This window comes from Pezoporus occidentalis, unplaced genomic scaffold (assembly GCF_034315485.1).
Source record: "Pezoporus occidentalis ecotype Australia unplaced genomic scaffold, CSIRO_AGI_Poc_V1 ctg40, whole genome shotgun sequence".
Lineage (NCBI taxonomy): Eukaryota > Metazoa > Chordata > Aves > Psittaciformes > Psittacidae > Pezoporus > Pezoporus occidentalis.
In genome coordinates, this window is record NW_026915725.1 from 1542753 (window position 1) to 1561650 (window position 18898).

General features: G+C 38.4%; 1 protein-coding gene across 3 annotated transcripts in view; it reads left to right on the top strand.

Moving 5' to 3' along the window:
- The first annotated feature begins 246 nt into the window (after positions 1–246).
- The window catches only part of PRTFDC1 (phosphoribosyl transferase domain containing 1), a 45853-nt gene continuing 27201 nt past the window's right edge, over positions 247–18898 (top strand). For all 3 annotated transcript variants that reach the window (XM_062633590.1, XM_062633591.1, XM_062633592.1), the window contains exons 1-3: positions 247–368; positions 4617–4723; positions 7024–7207. In XM_062633590.1, coding sequence (XP_062489574.1) covers positions 309–368; positions 4617–4723; positions 7024–7207 — 351 coding nt within the window. In that variant the 5' untranslated portion in view covers positions 247–308. The remainder of the gene's footprint in view (positions 369–4616; positions 4724–7023; positions 7208–18898) is intronic.

Genomic DNA, 18898 nt, shown 5'->3' on the forward strand with positions numbered 1-18898 from the left:
ACCTTTACCGATCCAGCCTATCGTGTCACGGCTTAAGAAAAGATGTCGAGCGCCCGCCTGGGGAGCCCCGGCGGCCGGCGGGCACACCGCAGGCTCCGCTCCCCAGGGAGGCGGGGAACCCGACCCCAAACACAAGGCTACAGCCCGGGGCCAGCTCTAATGAGCACCCCCGGCGCGGCGGGTGCCAGCCTCCCCGACACCTCCTGTGCCGCGGCCCAGCCCCAGCCCCAGCCCCAGCCCCAGCCCCAGCCGCTCTCCCCGCCGGCGCCGCCCCGCCCCGCCGCAGCCCCTCGGCAGGGCGCAGGAAGATGGCCGGGGAAGGCGGGAGCGGCGAGGCGGCGCGGAGCGGCGGAGGCCGCGGCGTTGTGGTAAATGCAAAGCGTCGCCCGGCCCGCCCCGGCCGCTCGTCTTCTACAGTTCGCGATCCTCTCCCCGACCGTCCCCCCGCTTCCCTGCCGCTCCTTCCCGCCCTCTGCCGCCATGCGCTGCGCAGACCCCGCTCCCCCATCCCTCAGCGCCGTACCCCACGGATGTGGCTCCCCCCGGCGCTTTGTTCTTGACCCCCCCCCCCGCCCTGCCCCGGCCCGGCCCTTCACTTCCCTGCCGGACTCCGGACCCTCTCCGCTCCTTGCCTTGCCCCTCTGCTTGGCCCCCACCCGAGGCCGCTCCCAGCCACCGCCTGTCCCCTCACGGAGCCTGCTCCGGGTTCCCCCGCCGGCACTCGGGCCGCGGCCCCTCACTGCGCTGCCGCAGGGGACAGCCCGCTGTCCCCATCCCTGCGGGTCTGCCGGGTGGGGACGACACCCGGCGCCGCCGGGCTCCCCGGACTACGGGTGGGCAGGCTGGCCGGCTCCCCAGGCTTCACCGGGCTCCTGGTTTCCGCCATGAAAACGCAGCCCTGAATTACCCCGGGCAGTGGCGGAGGTGGCTGTGCGCTTCACCAGGTTGCTTGAGTAACTGAGGTCAGGATGCCCAGGGGTAGCGCTCACCAAAACGCTTAGAGGCCTTTGGGGCCCCGCGAGCGCTGTAAAAACACGCTGTCCGGCTGCTCCTTATCCTTCTGTGGTGGGAAGAAGCCCGAACTTTGGCAGTGCGCTTTGAGTACCAGTGGGGCTAAATAAATCGTGCAAAAATGTAGGGAAGAAATTCTTTGCTATGGGAGTGGTGAGGCACTGGCACAGGCTGCCCAGAAGCTGTGGCTGCCTTATCCCTGACAGTGTTCAGGGCCAGGTTGGACGGGGCTTTGAGCAACCTGGTCTAGTGGAAGGTGCCCTTGCCCACGGCAGGAGGGTTGGAACTAGATTGTATTTAAGGTCCTTTCCAACCCAAACCGCTCTATGAAATGAATAAATATGCTCCTTATTCTGAGGGACAAACCAGATTCTCCTGTGAAGGAAATTCCATCGCTGTCACCACCTTAGGAATGTTTGTATTTTATTGTGGCATTGGGATTTTAACCAAGTTGTAGAACTGCTACCCGGATCATGGAGCAGAGTTGGGGGCTCTGTGTAGGCAGTGTTGCGTCCTGTCCCTACCAGCCTTCACTCCATCCCCTGCCAAAGAAACCTATTGCTGTGTGTTGGAGCTCTGACTGAAACCACTGCGCATCAACCACCTCTCCTGGCACCTGTGTAATGAATGACTTTTTTTTTTAAGTGGGTGTCTGTGTTTAGCACCAAAGCAACGTGAGGATATTGCAAAGGAGGCTGTGAATTCTCATAACCATGTTCTGCTGTACTGATTTCTTCTGCTTACTATGCATAAATGTGTGCATGTGATCCTCAACCCCTCTCTCCGCCCAACCAAAAGTAAGGCTTTTGCAGCATGATTTAAGTTTACAAAGCTAGATTTTGCTAGATGCTTGCTCCTTTGTTTAATATCAAAGCAGAATCCAGATCCTTGTTGCTTTGAAGTGAGTACTGTGCTGAGACCTCACAACAAAACTAGCAGTGTTCTTCCAAAGGTGTTGAATGTCTCCAGCCTCTCTCTTAATGCCTCAAAGGAGCGCTTTTGGGTATTGCCATGTATTTGTATACCTTTTTGTCTATGTTCACATCAACTTCTGAAAGACCTGCTGGAGAATTTCTGCTGGGCTGCTTGAACATGCCAGGCCTGAACTTTAAAAACAGACCTTTCTTGCACTGTGGGGTTGTTTTTTACACATCTGTATACCGATATATTCAGTATGTATATTTATTTATCCAGTTGAATTCTGTCTTTATATTGAAACAATCACAAATATTTGCTTCACATTTTCAAGGGCTAAAGCCAGAAGTCAAAAGAAGTTGAACTTAAAATTTAATTTGAGGTGGCTATTTTTTGATGCTTGGCTATTAAACTGAGGATAATCACACTTTTTTAATTCACAAGCAGAATACTCAGAAAAATTTAGAGTTACATGAAAATTGTTCCATTGCATAACAGTGTGAATAGCTTTAGGGTAGATGACAATTTCTCCTTAATGTTGGGAAGTGCCTTAAAGAAGAATATGAAATAGGCTTATCGTATTAGAAAGATAATTAATTAGAAAGTATATGTGAATTTAATCTTATTGGTCAAATGCCAGTTAGCACTTGTAACTGAGAACTTCTGTATTATTGCAAAGCGATGCAGTTTATGTTCTTTTATTCAGATAGGATAGATAGGAGAATCAAAATTTCATGCTGATCCTGTTTCCTAAAGGACTTACTGTAACCTAAGTGAAACCTGTTGGTTTGGATGAGTTCTGAAGAAGTTTCCATCCATTTAGTTTAATCTTCTGCATCACACTAAACACGTGGAATTTGACCAGGATGCATCAGTAGCGGTATTGACAAGGGTTCTTAGTGGGTGTTTACAGTCCTTAGGCAATTTAAAACGCTATCTGAAATTGTTTCTTTTTATGTTAAGATACTTTTGAACAAAACCCTGCCAGGCAGCTCATTGCTACAAAATGTTTAAAAAGTTTCAGCCACCCTTATATGCTGAAAATGAAGATGAGAAAATAGGCTTCACAGGCCTTGTGCAGCAGGGTTTCTGGAGCAAGATTTGCCTCTTAATTAAAAACCTTGCCAAGGAGGATATTTATAATCTCATGTTTCTGTGGAAATGAGGAACATAACTAAGTAACTTTTTTCTAGTTTCAAGGCTTGTGTAAGTCCAGTGATCTATGAGCCATGCTTTTTATGGGGGAGTGTTCAGTGGTAGTTACCAATAAAAACCTCTTTTTGGAATAAAGAAGCAGTTGGGCAGAGTTAAGAAAACACAGCAGCTGAGGCATCTGTAGATGTCGGTGAATATGCAAAAAAAAAAAAGCCAAGCAATCGAAAATCCATGAGATGGAACAGTGTTTCTGGACAGCATGAGGCAGGGCTATGGCCGAAGTTCATGAAGACTAGATGTGGAGGAACACCTCAACATCAGATAGCTTGTGTTAGCTTTGAGTTTTTTTGGAGACATGATTTATTGCTATACCACATGAAATTACAAGCAGAGGTTAGTTTCAGTGATGGGCCTTTAAAGGTTATATTTAGCAGACATGCCATTAAGATTTGCACTTTACAAAGACAAGTTTCTCACCATTTATCCCTCTACTCAAGGTTCATGTGGGCAAGCTTTAGAAAGAAGAAAGAATACGTGACTTGAGGAACATGATTGTAAAAAAACCTATTAGATGTTGCTTTTTGTTGTGAACCGATATTGAAGCAAAGCTTTGTAAAGATTCCAACATGCCTTGTGAGCCTGCAGGTCTCATCTTTCATAAGGAATTCTGAAAATTGTTGGTTTACAGTGTGTTTAGTTCTTGTGCTGATGAGTTTGCATCTTCATAGCTTTCTGAAGCCTTTACCTGTCGGCTTATTTTTGATCTACTTAGTCCCTATCGCCACTCAGTGCTCTGGGATCTCCTAATTGTTGTATGCTAGTACTTATAAAACTAAAGTATATTAAATCTGTAAAATATTTTTTTTCTGTAAATGTATGGGCTTATAGAGTAGCTAATCATAAATTGAGAAGTAGATATTTTGTAATCACTCATCTTTGATGACTTATGTAAATTAAGAACCTCATCTTTGGCAAGAAGTACAATCTTCCACTGATTTGTACAGATACCTTCCATGAACCACATAATTTTTTCTCCCTGTCCTACATGCTATTTCATCTATAGAATATTTATTTATGTATGACTTTAAAGTACCTCTAAACCAGAAAAGTATGATTTTAATGTAAGATTTTACAACTTTCAATCCCACTGTCTGAATCTCCCATTGGAGAACCTCTTCTTAGTGGTAATCTCACATTTGCCTTTCGAATTTGAAATTAGTAAGAAACTTAGTCTTGCCACTAGTTTAGTACTAAATACTTATTCTGCCTAGTTGTTTGTAATTTCAGGTGAAATTTCCCACATTCTGTGGGAAAAAAAAAAACTGTAGCATTTGATTTCTGAGGTGTACTGAGAAGCAAAATAATTAATAGGAAAAGTGAAACAGTAAATTATGAGTGGAAGAGAGCATGTCATATGATTAATTCAGCCAATAAACTGTACTAGAACAGCCAAAAGAATGTACTAGAACACTGATTTTAGTTACATATTGTCAAACACCATGAAGTATTCTTAACAACATTATTTGATATTTCAGATTTCAGACAATTGGCCTGGATACAGTCTGGATTTGTTCACTTATCCTCAGCACTACTACGGAGATCTGGAGTATGTGCTCATACCACATGGCATTATTGTTGACAGGTATGTGTTGGTTGAATGTTACTAAATAAATTCTTTGATCAGTAGTATTACTCTGTTTTATAAAGCTTATCATCCACAGACTGTGTATATGATATTTGTCTTAAAATATTGTATTAGCAATTATAAAAATACTTTATTTCATTTTTAAAAGAAAAAAAATACTTGAAAATTAGGAAATACCAGACTTGTAATTTATTGCTTTTACAACTCCCTGTCTAATTTCTTTCACTGAATATCTGATCTGGGCATTAAATCAGACAGGTGCCACAAAAAGGTGAGTGATCATATAGTGAAATTGGCATTGGAATGTAAACTGCAAGGGAGCTCAACTCAAGGTGAAAGAGCAAGTACAAAGGTTTGAATATAGTTATACTTGAAAGCCTCACTTGCACTCCAACCGTCCTGTGTTTTTAATATGAAAAGGAGAAAACCCAACATTGAGTTATGTACAACTTTGACAAGTCCCTAGTACAAGTCGTTAATGCCAATTAACCTAATAGTTCCTGACTGCACTATTGACTTCTGCCATTCAATGCAACCAGAAAGTGTGTCAGGGACTGTTTGGGTCCAGGTGCTAGGTCTGGAAGGTAGCAGTGGGAAAGCTTGACCAGCCCTCATTCCTTACCTTGTAGTAGTCCCCATGTACTCTCCACGTGGGCACCTGGTGGTGCTTTGGTATTTCTGCTGAGTCCAGCTCAGTGTTCATGCTCACTAACAGTTTATGATGTGCTGTTAAAAATCTTATGAAAATGTTACAAAATGGAAATGGTAATTTTCAACAGTGTATTTATTGGGAATATCTGAATAGAATTTCATGGGACATTTTCAGCCTGCAGCTTTCTGTCTACCACATTTAAACAGCCAGTTGCAAGTACTGAATTCACTGGAACTCCTTAAAAGAATATTGTAGACATGCATCATAAGGAAGAGTTATGGCTGCTTTATTTTTAAAACACAAGCTTTCTTTCATTGCATTTTCAGTAACCATTGTGCTGAATTTTTCATCTCTTTTGGTTAGAGTCAACTGACTCTTAATTCCTCCTTTTAAAATAAATATGTTCCAACTGAAGTTCTCATAGGATTCAATATAAATTTGTTTGAAGTAAGTAACTCTCCAGTGGTGTTTTTGTACTCCAGCAGAATAAATGCCACTGGTTTTTTCTTACTCCAGCAGAACAGACTGATACTGTTATAATGGAAAAGGACAAAGAACCGAATATACTGTGATCATGCAAAATTTTCATGTAGGAAGAAGGTTCAGCCCTTGAGAAAATTCTCTAGATTGGTAGCAATTAAATATAAGTTTAAAAAATGGTATGTCTTTTATTTAGAAATTGAAATTAGTACATTTTTGTCTACGCTGGAGTTCCTACTTTTTTAAAATATAAAATGGTCTTTGGCAGTTTTTGAAATTTCAACTCATCAGACAATCTGAGGAAGAGTATATATATAAAAAAATCCCTAGAGAGATGTTTCTTTTTTATGGGAGGTTTTCCCCGTTATTTTCAGACTTGATAAGAGATGATAAAAGACTGGTTTACTAATCTTCAGTAAAGGAAGTGAGAGTCATTTACTAATCTTCATTCTTACATGAGTAAAAGGAATTACGTATAAGAGGTCAAACAAGATGATCTAAAGATACCTTATATTTTTTAAATCTAAAAAATGCTAATTACTGCTTGAGCATTACAATTACAAAAATGTGATAATGAAGTGACAGCTTTTGTTCATAACTAGTGTATTCAATTTAGAGCTTATTCTTCTCTGGTAAATGCACACATGTAGATTTTACTGAAGCTCAATGTATTTATGTAGTGTCAAGTGGCTAGAGAAAAAATAAAACCAAAAAATGGAATCCTGAAAGATGTGGTGTCTATTACAGAATGTGTATCTTTTGGGTTCAGTCATCTGTCATGATGTGTTTGAAATGCAGAATTGTCAAAGAGAAGACAGATATGGGAACCCTGCAGTTCCAGGTTCTTTGGGGCATCACCTTGATTATTCTTGTGTGCCTGACCTCAAACAAGTCACTTAAGCTGTTTGCAGTTTTCTCTTTTGCTGTATGACATAATGATAATGTACACTTTTTATAAAATTTAAGGTTAACCAGTTTGATTCACATGCTTTGCATTTTGCATCCATCACTCTGCCTATTGTGAATTCAATCCAGACCAAGCCATGACACTTAAACATACTGTCATTCAAGCCACATACATACTGTTTCTTTGTAACCACATGGAAACCATACCATGAGTTTAGAGAATCTGCATCTAATGTTATCCTTAATTTTTTTGCCCCAGGACAGAACGATTGGCCAAAGATATTATGCAAGACATTGGAGACAATGATATTGTGGTTCTCTGTGTCCTCAAAGGTGGCTACAAGTTCTGTGCTGACCTTGTGGAGCACATTAAAAATCTCAGCAGAAATTCAGAAAGGTTCATCTCTATGAAAGTCGATTTTGTTAGACTGAAAAGTTACCACGTAAGTCAACAACTCATTTACGTAGCTTTATGTAGATTCTTGTTGTATGTTAATAATAAATAGTGGACTTTTGTAAATGGAAAACCTGTTTTCCCCCCCAAATTATAGAAAAAATGTGAAAAATATTTTTGTTTGAAAAACCTGTAAGGTTTTCTTTCAAAATATTTGTCATGTCCCTTTATGCTTTATGGATGGTATGAATAAGGATACGAAGCATCCTCAAGCTGTATTTTTTTATTTAGTCTGTCTTCACTTTCAGACAGAAAAGTCAGAATTCCATCATGTAAAATGTTGGCATGTTGTTTGTTCTCAAAATCTTCAACAGTTATGTCAAGTTAATTTCATGTTACTTCATTTTCCACCCTCACCCCCACATAGTTTGGCATAACTGTAAGGTAATAAATCTGTGTCTTATTCTAAATGTTTAATGCTAACTAAATGAAATGCTTTCATCTTCATACCATGCAGTTTATATAGTAGCAAAATACACCACCAGATGATGATAGTGTTTTTTAAGAAAATTAAATAAACCATTGAACTAAATCCAGCGTTGAAGTAAGGATCAAGACTTCCTGTTATCTTCAGAGGAAATTATGCAATAGTGATTCATTTGTTTCAGTGAGGCAATGATAGTGCGATTACTGGCCTTTTTTTAGAATGTGTGATTACAATTTCTATTTGCGTAATCTCTACATTTATAGTCTGCCTTGTAGGATAGGGAGGGCACATTTCTAGAAGTTGTCCTAGAAATATCTGAGGAAGTACACTGAAGAAATGGAGCGATAATACAGTTTCTCTCTGAGCACAATGCAACTTGCTGAGTCCAGTTGTACTCACAGTAACTCTATGTCCTTTCCGCAGACAGTTTGTTTGTTTATATGGTTGGTTGGTTGGCATTTTGCTCTGACCCCAGTAACCATAAACTTTTCCTATCTTTCACAAATCCAGTCTGATCTTTTTTCTATCATGGAAAAAAAGAGGCTGAGAAACTATAGCCATTTGATTAGGATTTGGTACTGGGGCCTGTCTTTCAAGAATTAGTCAGGTCTAGGAAGGACATATGCAATACTAATATTATACAATTTCTAGCTATTTGTCAGTGTTAAAGAACTAATAAATAAAATAAAATACAATGTTTGTCTCACATAAAAGCACATGGAAATTATGCAATCTTTTTTCTTTTTCTTTTTTTTTTTTGTGTAACAATGGCAGCATTTCAGTAATGCTGATTGATGAATATTGTAATTACTTAAACGTTTTTTTATACTGTATTTGGCATATAGGTAATACACGTGCTTTTCCTGTTGTGATATCTCTTACCCAGCATGAAGATACCCTGGTTCTAAAATTTCTTTCCTTGGAGACAAGTGAACTCTTATTATCCATACTATCCCATAACCAGTGAGTGGCAGGAGATGTGTACCATAAAAGTTTAGAAACTTTCACATCGTTGCTTAGGAAATCAAATAAAAGCATGCTATATCAAGCTGAAACTGCAATACAAATTTTGTTATGCAAGGATGTCATTATCAAGACTAAATCCTGGATATCATTATCAAGACTAAGTCCTAGATAGCTTCTAGTGGCTGTGCATATTTTGGGTCTTGGCCTCATGTTTTAGTAGGAAGCTAGCACCTTCCCTAGAACTAGTGCTTGCATCTAGTTTTTAGAAAATAAATAATTTTTTTCTTATAAGCACTTCCAAACAGGTCTCATGTGTTTAGAGCCTGAAGCTGTGCTTGATGGAGTGCTTGGAACAGTGCTTGACACCTGCCTGGTCTTGAGAAGCTAAATGACACAGGAGTCAATATAAATTTGAAATGACATTGATACTGGTAGATTCGTTCCATGAGATATGCATAAATGTAATGCCGACTAAAGTACCAGTACCGCTACCTGCCATCCTTTGTATTTTGAGTTATTGTTTTGTCCTAATCAGGTTTTAGACGAAGTACCCTTGTCAACATAGCTGTGGTCAGAACACTTGAGGAACTTGCTGTTGTAGTTTGAGTGACTCTATCCTAACCTTATATGAGACTCCCAAATCCCCCATGTCACTTTATTCTGTAATAACATACCTTTCACATTGTTTTACACTTAATTAGAGGCAAATAACTACAGTCTTAGAGGTAATACTTGCACATGGAGTCTTGGACCATCACCAGTTCCACTTCTTACCTTCTCTTTGCCTTTTCTGTTCCATTTCCTTTTAAGACTTATTAATGCTCTCTCCTTTTATCCTTTTTTAATTTAGTAGACTGCTCTTCTCATATTATTTATCCCACTTACTTTTACTAACTGTTCTCTGTTTCTCTCCTAAAGGGAGTCCTGCTGCTCTCAGTATACTTGCTTCAGATATGTCTCCCTTCCCTCCTCCAGCTGTTTAAATCCAACAACTAATTTGAGCTCAAACTCATGGGATTTTTGAATTGTTTCATTCCAACTTCAATCCTGAAAGGTTAGTTGATTTTTAAAGGTTGTAACTGAAAGTGGGATTTCTTGGTTTAATTGTGTAGCAAAAATGAGTGGTAACTGTGACCCAAAGTCAGATCTTGGCATCAGTAAAAGTATATCTTAACTGCAAAGTATCAGTGGAAAATGTTGTACTTTGATGTCTGGCGTATGGACGTGACTACAGAAAAGGAGATGGCAAATCTGACCAGCTCTACATGACTTTTTGTTTTTCAAACCTGTCATCATATTCCAGAATTTAGAACTGTAATTAGCATGTTAAGATCTGCTTTCATATTATGTAGCTGAAAGTTGGACATGTAAGTAGGTTTTTAGACTTCTTCATAAGAATTAATTTATTAAAAGGAAATCATAATACATATAGATTCTTAGGATACTAATGAGGTGAGTGGTTGCTTGTACTTCTGTAGTCAGGATGGTTTTATCTGGCTTGAGAAGTTTAACATACATGCATAAGCCTGGTCACACTTTCCTGTATTTTATAAGTGCTGTCTTCTTTCATTATCTTAAATTGGCATGTCAGATTGTTGAATGTAGTATACAGGTAATATGGGAAAACACCATTAGCTTATTACTTTTAGAGAAAACAAAGTGGAATCCAACTTAGGAAACCATAGCTTAAAAATAATGTGGTTGTACTGTATATAATGTTTATATTCTGCTATAATGTTTATATTCTACAGATATCAGTATTAGGTGCTAGACCTTCAATAGAATTTCTGCAGCTGCAACTGGAGGTGCAGCCCTGTCTGAAAGCATATTTTTGTTTCCTCTAGAAACTGAACTGTATTTTTCCATTTCTTTAGTTTGGGGTGGGGGTTTTGGTTTTTTTTTGGAATTTGTTTGGTTTGGTGTTTTTTTTCTTTTTTTTCACTAGAATGCTAAAATGAGTCAGTAGAGAAAGTTACGAAGTTTACACATGTGAACAGGAACTTACAGGCCCAGGTGTAGATTGAGAAAAAATTTGGTGTGCTTAATTGTAAACAAAGTTTGTATCAGTAAATTGAGAAATAGACAATTTACAAAGAAACACAGGATAACATTTTGTAACTCAGATTTTTAAGGCTTCTTAATCAGTAAGAATGGTAATAAAAATAACTGTGAAATGGGAAAGAATCATGACTGGAAGAAAGGTGGATACTTTTCCTCCATAAAATATGATTTTCGGAGAATGCTGTTTCTTGTAAACTTACAGGTGATACAGTACACTTGTTCTCATTTTATTTTGAGTATTTACATGAGTTCAAAATAAAGGAGATTGTTTAGGTGGGGATTTGATTAGAGGCTGTATGGTGATTTTACAGGCTTCTAGCACAGCAGGCAAGTTAAAGCACCATCATGAGAGTCAGAATATGTGATTTCAGAAATAAGCATATGGAAGTACCATATAGACTTAAGAGTCAGGAAGTAGATGAAGACAAAAATAAAGTCTAATGATGGAAATTTGAACAAGAAGCTGCAGCTCCGAGTTTTAAGAGGCAGAGAACAGAAAACATACACTTTTCTGAACAAACTCAAGAGTAATGAGGCAGTAAGTATAGTGGGTAGACACGGAAGTACTAGAATAGTCCTCACATGAAATATGATGCAGGTATGGAAAGCTGAATGTCAGGTTTTTGTAGAAGACAATGTATTCTGGAAACACTGACATAACAGCTGATAGAATTTGGCAGTTAGCAACAGTGGAACTGACTGCAGAATTTTGACTTTAAAACTGGATTAATAAAATTTAATATATTCAATTTTCACTATACCAGAATTTTCCTGAGTGATTGCTCCTCCATCAGAGCTCTGATGTTGAAAAGAGTTGAGAGTTTCAGGTTGATAGAAGAATTCAAAATTATTTTCAAAAACATGCTGGGTTGAATTCAAGGATGAAAAATAATGGAGGAAGAAGTTAGGCTTGGGAATGTCATATAAGGAGAATATGACACCAGCAGGAGAGGTAAAAAACAGGGATCCAGAAATTCTTTCATATGTTTGGGATATTGATAACTTTAGCAGATCAAAGAACTAATAAGAATTCAGAAGGAAGTACAACAAAGAAGGCAGGAACGTATTTTACTAGGGTGTTTACAAATTAAGGGGTAGGGCTAGATAAGAAAGAATGTTTGAGGATAAACCTCAAAGAGTGAACAAAAGAATACAAGGACGTTGATATCATGAAGAGAAGGGCTGAATGTGGTGGTTTAGTAAAAAAGCGTAGCATGAGAACCATAGCTGAAGAGTGTTCACAAACAATAATTAAAGTTCCTCTTTGTTCAGTTTTGAAGAGACAATCTAGGACATGCTGATAAAGGTTGAAATAGAGATTGACACAGAAGAGTATGTTCTGGCTCATCAAATCTAATCCCCTAGAAATAGATGCAACAGTATCGCCTAATCCTGTTGCATGGGTGTGACAAATATGATCTTTAAACCAGAGCTCAATTTTGAAATTGAATTGGAAAAATTAAGTAGAGAAAGTATACAGAGTATTGGAAAAGTAGAGGAAGTATGCAGTCTATAGACTTTCTTGACAAGTTCTCAGCAGTGTGTCAGTAGAAGGGAGAGTGAATGTGAATTAAGACTTCTTTAGTGGACAGATAATGGAAGCTAAAAATTGAAATACTCATGCTAAGAGTTGTTGAAACTGGTGGCAGGGGCTGGGGGAGGAAAGGGAAGTAAACCCCTGTGTGCTTTCTACATGCATTGTAGAATCTACTGTTCATGTGAAACATTTAGTATTCCCATATCATTTTCCATAGATGTCTATTTAACTTTCTTAATTACTGTAAGTATGTTAGTGAACCTAATGTTTTGGGGAAAGGCAAGTGAATCTTGGTGACATAGCTTTTTTTTTTTTGCCACTGAAAACCATGGAAAGCTAAACTAGTAGTTAGACTGATACTTTTGCTCGAGACTTCCGTGATTTCTTTGGTTAATCCTGTGTGGACTAAAGTGACAAGACCAGAGTCATCTCTGAAATTTTATTTTGAAATAACACTGTTATAATAAGTGCTGTTATTCTTAGTAGCTTGGAGATACTACCTGGAGTACTGCATCCAACTCTGGAGTCGTCAGCATAGGAAAGACATGGACCTGTTTGAGTCATTCCAGAAGAGGACCACAGAAATGATCAGAGGGTTGGAATACCTCCTGTGGAAAGGCTGAGACAGCTGGGGTTGTTCAACCTAGAGAAGATAAGGCTCCAATGAGACTTTATTGTGGCCTTTCGATACTTAAAAGGGGCTTATAAGATGGGAACAGAGTTTTTACCAGGGCTTGTAGTGATCGGACAAGGAGCAATGGTTTTAAGCTGAAAGAAGGGAAATTTAGAATAGACATAAGGAAGAAATGTTTTACAGTGCGGATGGTGAAACACTGGCACAGGTTGCACGGAAAGGTGGTAGATGCCCTATCCCTAGAAACATTCAAGGTCAGGTTGGAAGGGACTCTGCGCAACCTGATCTAGTTCTGCTCAGTGCAGGGGGGGGGTTGGACTAGATGACCTTTAAAGGTCCCTTCTAACTCAAATTTTATTATGATTCTATCAAATTGTGCAACGCACTTCTGAAAGAGGTTAGTAGATGAATTGCTGGTAATAAGATTATATCATAGTTGTTAATTCCATCTTGATCAGAGACCATTACAGAATATTGATCTGTTTTCCACATAGTATCTGAATTATGGATTCTAGATGTGTATTTTTCATTTTCTGATGTCAAGAAGGCATTGTTGAAAATCATCCTGAAAAAATATGAATGAACTTCAAAGGAATGTTGATTGCTAGTCATTTGGAGGAAACTTCTGGAGAATTATGTGGATTGAGTCAATTAACGTAATTCTTTAAAATTAGTACATTATTTATGGTTTTCAGGACATAACTAATAAAAAAGTGACCTCTGAATTGTAATCCATGCGCAATGATTGCATTGAAGTCTGTTCACAAGCAAATCCATTGATACGATCTGTTTCCTCTTCAGCCTCCAGTTGTTTGAAATATATTTACAACTGTTAGTTATTAATCTTCACATAAACAGGACCATTAGTGCTGCAAAATTCTGAAAACAAGTAACAAAACAAGCATTGTTTAGTAGAAATCTGCATGGTTTTGCTGTATGAAGCCATCTCAGTAAACAGTTTTGCTAATTCTCTCTACTGTAGGAGTAAGGAAACAGAGGGATTTTATAATGAGTAAGTTGAAAGCCAGTTGGTAAATTTAGTAAAATAATTTATTTTTCTGCCATGTAGCTTTATTTCTCATACACCATTACTTTAAGCTTTTTCAGATACATGGTTTGTAGTTAGCATTGTAGACAGTGAACACCTGTACAGAGAATTTTGCAGCATGATATACATTTTGAAGCTAATGTGCCATAAAAATAAAACATTAATTTAGTCACAGAAGCTGCCAGTGTCAAGGATATAGACATTAAAGTGACCTTAGTGCTATTCTGAGAAATATCTTCTAGTGATTGTAGGCAGTGCTGCCAAACAGGTATCTTACGGGCAAGCTAAAGATGTGGGACTAGAAATGTACTCCTAGAATTGCGAAAGGAATTTTATCTCTGTGTACTTTTCCATGACTGTGAGTGGATAAAATGGCATTTGCATCCTGATGTAGTAGTATCTTTCTGAGTGAAAGCTCTGTGAAATGCTCATACCTGCTAAAATGAGTAAAAGGTTCTTTACAGTTGCAAGCCAAAAGTACAAGTCGTAAGCAGGCAAAGATGCTGTCTCTGTATTTCTGATGCTTCAGTTATTTACTGAAGCTTAATAAGGCCTGAGATGATTAAAAAGGTGAGGAGCATTGGAAGCAGATAGTATTTTGTGTGGACAGACTGTTCGGAGATGTTACAATTGTGTGCAAATGTTCATTTTCCAAGTGTTAAGGCTGCTTTAAAAATAGGATATTTTTCATGAAAGAAACAAAAAAAAAAACACTTATACAGGCAGCAGTGTCTTACTGCAAAATGTCAGCCTTAGAGACACTAAAGCTTTTCAGAGAAATAGTTGAAAATGTGTCAGTAGAGGAAGTTGTCCCAAAAGCTTATTCTTGCAACTAGATGATGACTTTTTAAAAGACATTTACAAAATTGTAATGAGAAGAATAGCAGTCTCATTGGTTAAATTGTGGCTGATGTTATTAAATATTAACAGCACCACTCAGGCAACTGTAGAATAAACTCTCCTGCAAGATTCATCTGAACATCAGGTACAGATATTTGGGAATTTGGTCTCTTATTGTATCTGCACTGGCTGAAACAATGACAGCCTCCAATTCATACCGTAGCAACTGCAGTGCCCTCTGGCCAGTCACACTGGCCAGCTCAGCTGTTTCTGAGCATTTCCTAACCTGTCTCAGCCCAGGTGAGACCAGTTAGGAGAGATTTTCTATTTCAATAACTCCAGCCTGCTGTATTCATTTTTAGTGACCCAGATGCACACATGCATCTCAGCTTGCCAGTATCCCCTCCCAGGGCAGTAACTTCTTTAGTTAGCACAGCTCTAGTCCAGAGGTCCTTGTTACCAAGCGTGCAAGCCTCAGACTCCCCACTTCTTTATCTGAGAGACGCTGCTCAGAGATATCAGAGGAAGCATGGATATTTCAAACCTTTATTATTTTTGTAAACCAACCTACTTTTCATAATGTTCTAAGGCAAACTGAAGAAGGCTGTACTAAATGTAATAAAATGTGACCTTAAAATTGTGTTGTGAAACTTCTCAGGTCTTGAGACAGATGCTTTCCTTTCTAGGCATCTACAGCTTCCATTTGATGTGATGGCAGAGTTGTGAGATATGAGAGCTTAAATTCATCACTTGCTCAAGGCTGTCTTGAGTGTAAGAAAGAAGGTGTTTCTAATTTAAGTTGTTTTAATTAAAACGCAGAGTATTTTCCTGTTGGACACTGCTTTGGGGCTTGGAGTGTTACTAATAATACAAGTAGGTGTTAATCTGTGGGCATAGTTCAGGAAAGGTCATAATAAGCTGATCATACAGTCAGTTTATCAAGTTTATCTGTAATGTAAAACTTACTCATGGAGGGATGATCTATGTAACTGTATGCATCAGATAACACACCTACACACCACTTAAATATGTTAGCACCATCTGAATTCTTAGTGATTTTTTGTAAGTATGAGTAAGTGTTTCAGTGACTCACATATAAAAGATTTGGGGGAACCAAACAAAGCTTAGCCGGGGGAGAACTGAGTAGGAAGCGGCCTGATTGCCATGGGGACAGAACAAGAACAGATGTGGCAATGAAGGTAGAGTGGTACTGAACTCTGCTATGGCTCGCCAGCAGTATCAAAATATTGGTTTAAGGCATTTATGGGGCATATTAAAGCAAGTAATTACTTGCCTTACCAAAAATACTTTTCATTTTTATCTGTTGTTCCCTGCTTAGGTATTACCTTCCTTTATACTGATTTATGATTTTTAGCTGTGGAATTCCTTTCTCTAGCAGAAAACATTTTATGGGTTTGCTGTGTTATTGGTTGGTACTCTGTTACTCTGGACTTCAGATCTAATGCAGGCTCCACAAGAGGTATTTTCTAATCTTTCTGGAGAAATTTGTCTCCCCAAGGGTCACATTTTTCTAACAAGCTGTAATGTTTTCTTTTGAAAAATGTTTTCCAATTTGAAATAAATGTTTCAGATTACAGTATGTTGCAGAGGGTACAGCTACTATGGAAAAATGGAGTGTTAGGTCTGAAGTTCATTTTTCTTTTTTTTTTTAATATGGGGGGGTGTTTGTTCGGTTGTTTTGTGTTGTTTGGTTTTTTTTTTTTTCCTTTGTGAGTTTAAATCTTTGTAATTTTCAAGCAATCCAAGTTTCTGGAACATCTTAGCATTTGAGACCATGGATGTTTTTAAAACTGGTCAGTTTCAGAACAGATTCAAAGCATCAAGTGATTTTATTAAAAGCCTCCAAGTGGTCATCTCTTAAAAAAATTCGATTCTTAAGTTCCCCTGGATACCGTGTTTGTTGTTAAGCAGTGGCTTGTTACAAAGTCTAAGAAACAGAAGTTTGGTTTTAGTATTCTGTTTCATATTCCACCAAAAATACAGCAAGCTACTACTAAATTATGACATTTGCAGCAATACTGTATGTCATCATTAGGAGAGACTGTAGTCTGTTTTCAAGTCTGCTTCCCAGAGTTTTACAGTGACTAAGGAGATAGGCTCTTAGGTATCAGAAAGGCCTAGAACATAATGGTTGTTAATCCTGTTGCACAAATAATATCTGATGAGTTTGAAAGTACCATGACATGTTTATGCATTGGAAAAAATATCACCTTGATTACTTATTTGGGTGCTAATTATACCATTTAGCATGTGTTTTTTTTATATTGAGATCTGAAATGGTGCAAAATTAATTAAAATAAGCTGGAGGGCTCTAATTTTCCCAAGGAATTCTATGACTCTCTTTAACTGGCATCTTAACTGCTGTTTCTGAAAACAGATCATAGCATGTGCGATGTTCATGCAGTGCCACACCCCAGGGGTGCTGTAAGGCATAGACCAAAAAGGTTACTTTGAAGGAATACAGCAGTAACAAGAAGTACTCTTATTGCAGGGCTTATCTGTGTGACAAATACAAAATTATTTTCCCTCCTCATTTGCTAGACAGAAGTTAGAATATTTAAATAGAGAAGAATAAAATAACCTTGCAAGAAAACACAGAAGAGTACATGTGTTGTCAAAAGTTTCCTACTTGTCATTAGCCAAGGGACTAATCATAGTAGTATGAAAGAGAGCGCTACTGAGCTGTGAGTCAGCGATAACACTAGAATCCAGATTACTGGAAGGGACTAAGCATTTGAGGTTTATATCAGTCTCATCTTTTGTGAATTTGCTTACACCTATCTATCTGTTTTCTCAGCCTGTGGCTATTTGACAAATTTGAAGATTCTTCTCCTACCTTCCTTTTATCACCAGATCCTGGGAACTGCTGATAGTGAGGGTCAGAAGGTTAGTCCTTTGTGCTTAGTTTAGAGAAAGCTGTTTTCTCTTGTGCTTGCAGAACCCTCGAAGGGGCAGGGTTTTTAATATGGAGCTACAAATTTCACTGTATGATATTTCACAATGTGCATTTACTTTTGTTCGCTACTTTACAATACAATTTAAAAAATGGGGTAAGATGGTACATACAGATCTAGTAGTGTTCCAGCTAACGTGCTGAGACCTTCTGTTGGTGCTGGAAAACACAGCTTCTAGTTCCACTGGTGTAATGTTCGTGTATTTAATTCTAAACAATAATTGAGTAAAAGAAGATAACTCCAGTTAATGTGGACTTGAAAGCAAATTAACCTTTTCCTAGCTGAGTCCAGGAGAACTGGCTACAGCATGCTTGATGTCCTTTATGATTTTTGCATTGCGATAGCACAGAAACAGAAGGAAGATTTTCCCTGCTCTCTTCAGTTTATGGTGGTCTTCTGAGAGCTGAGGAAGAAAAGAAACCCAAGTTTCCTATTCCAAGAGTATGGGCTTATATTACATGACTACCACAAAAGGTGAACACTCATAGTAATGCCTCCTGGCAGTCCAGAATGAGTTACCTGAGTAAGATTATGGCAGTTCTGGAGAGTACACTTGCAAATTTGTTCTTTTGCCCCTAAGTTTTAACTTTTATTTGCCTCCCATTTCTGGAGACAAAGTATGTGGTCTGAACCTCACCTCACGTGAGTGAACAGCGCTACAAAATTGTGAGTACCTTTTCTCATCGTGGAACATATTCAGGTCTTATTACTATGTTTTAAATATTATTTTACAGAATAAAAAAGACGTTAAGAGTACAAGGAAACCTCAGATTACACTCTGTGGAAACTAACCCAAGTTTTGAGGATATATTTTGTTTGTGATTTATATATGATTCAAAACATTCTCTATCACATGTTTTTGATTTCAGTTCTTGCTGATCTTTTTAAGTGTATGGGCACTATTTGTGCCATATGGTTATATGTGGTGCTGCAGTCTTGCTGCCTCATCCTTAAACAAAATAACCCATTGAACCAATACCAAGCAAATGCATAAAACAATTACTAAACCAGAAAGGAAAGAATGGAATAATTTATTGTCTATAATCATTAGCCAACTTAACTGGTCTAAATTCTGCTTCAATTTACAACAGTTTGAGCCTTTTCCTGTAGAGTTACTTCATGTTTCTGCTGATAAAACTGAAATCATTCTCTGTTTAGAGCTTTTAAGGAAAGTTTTACCAGCAGTATAATT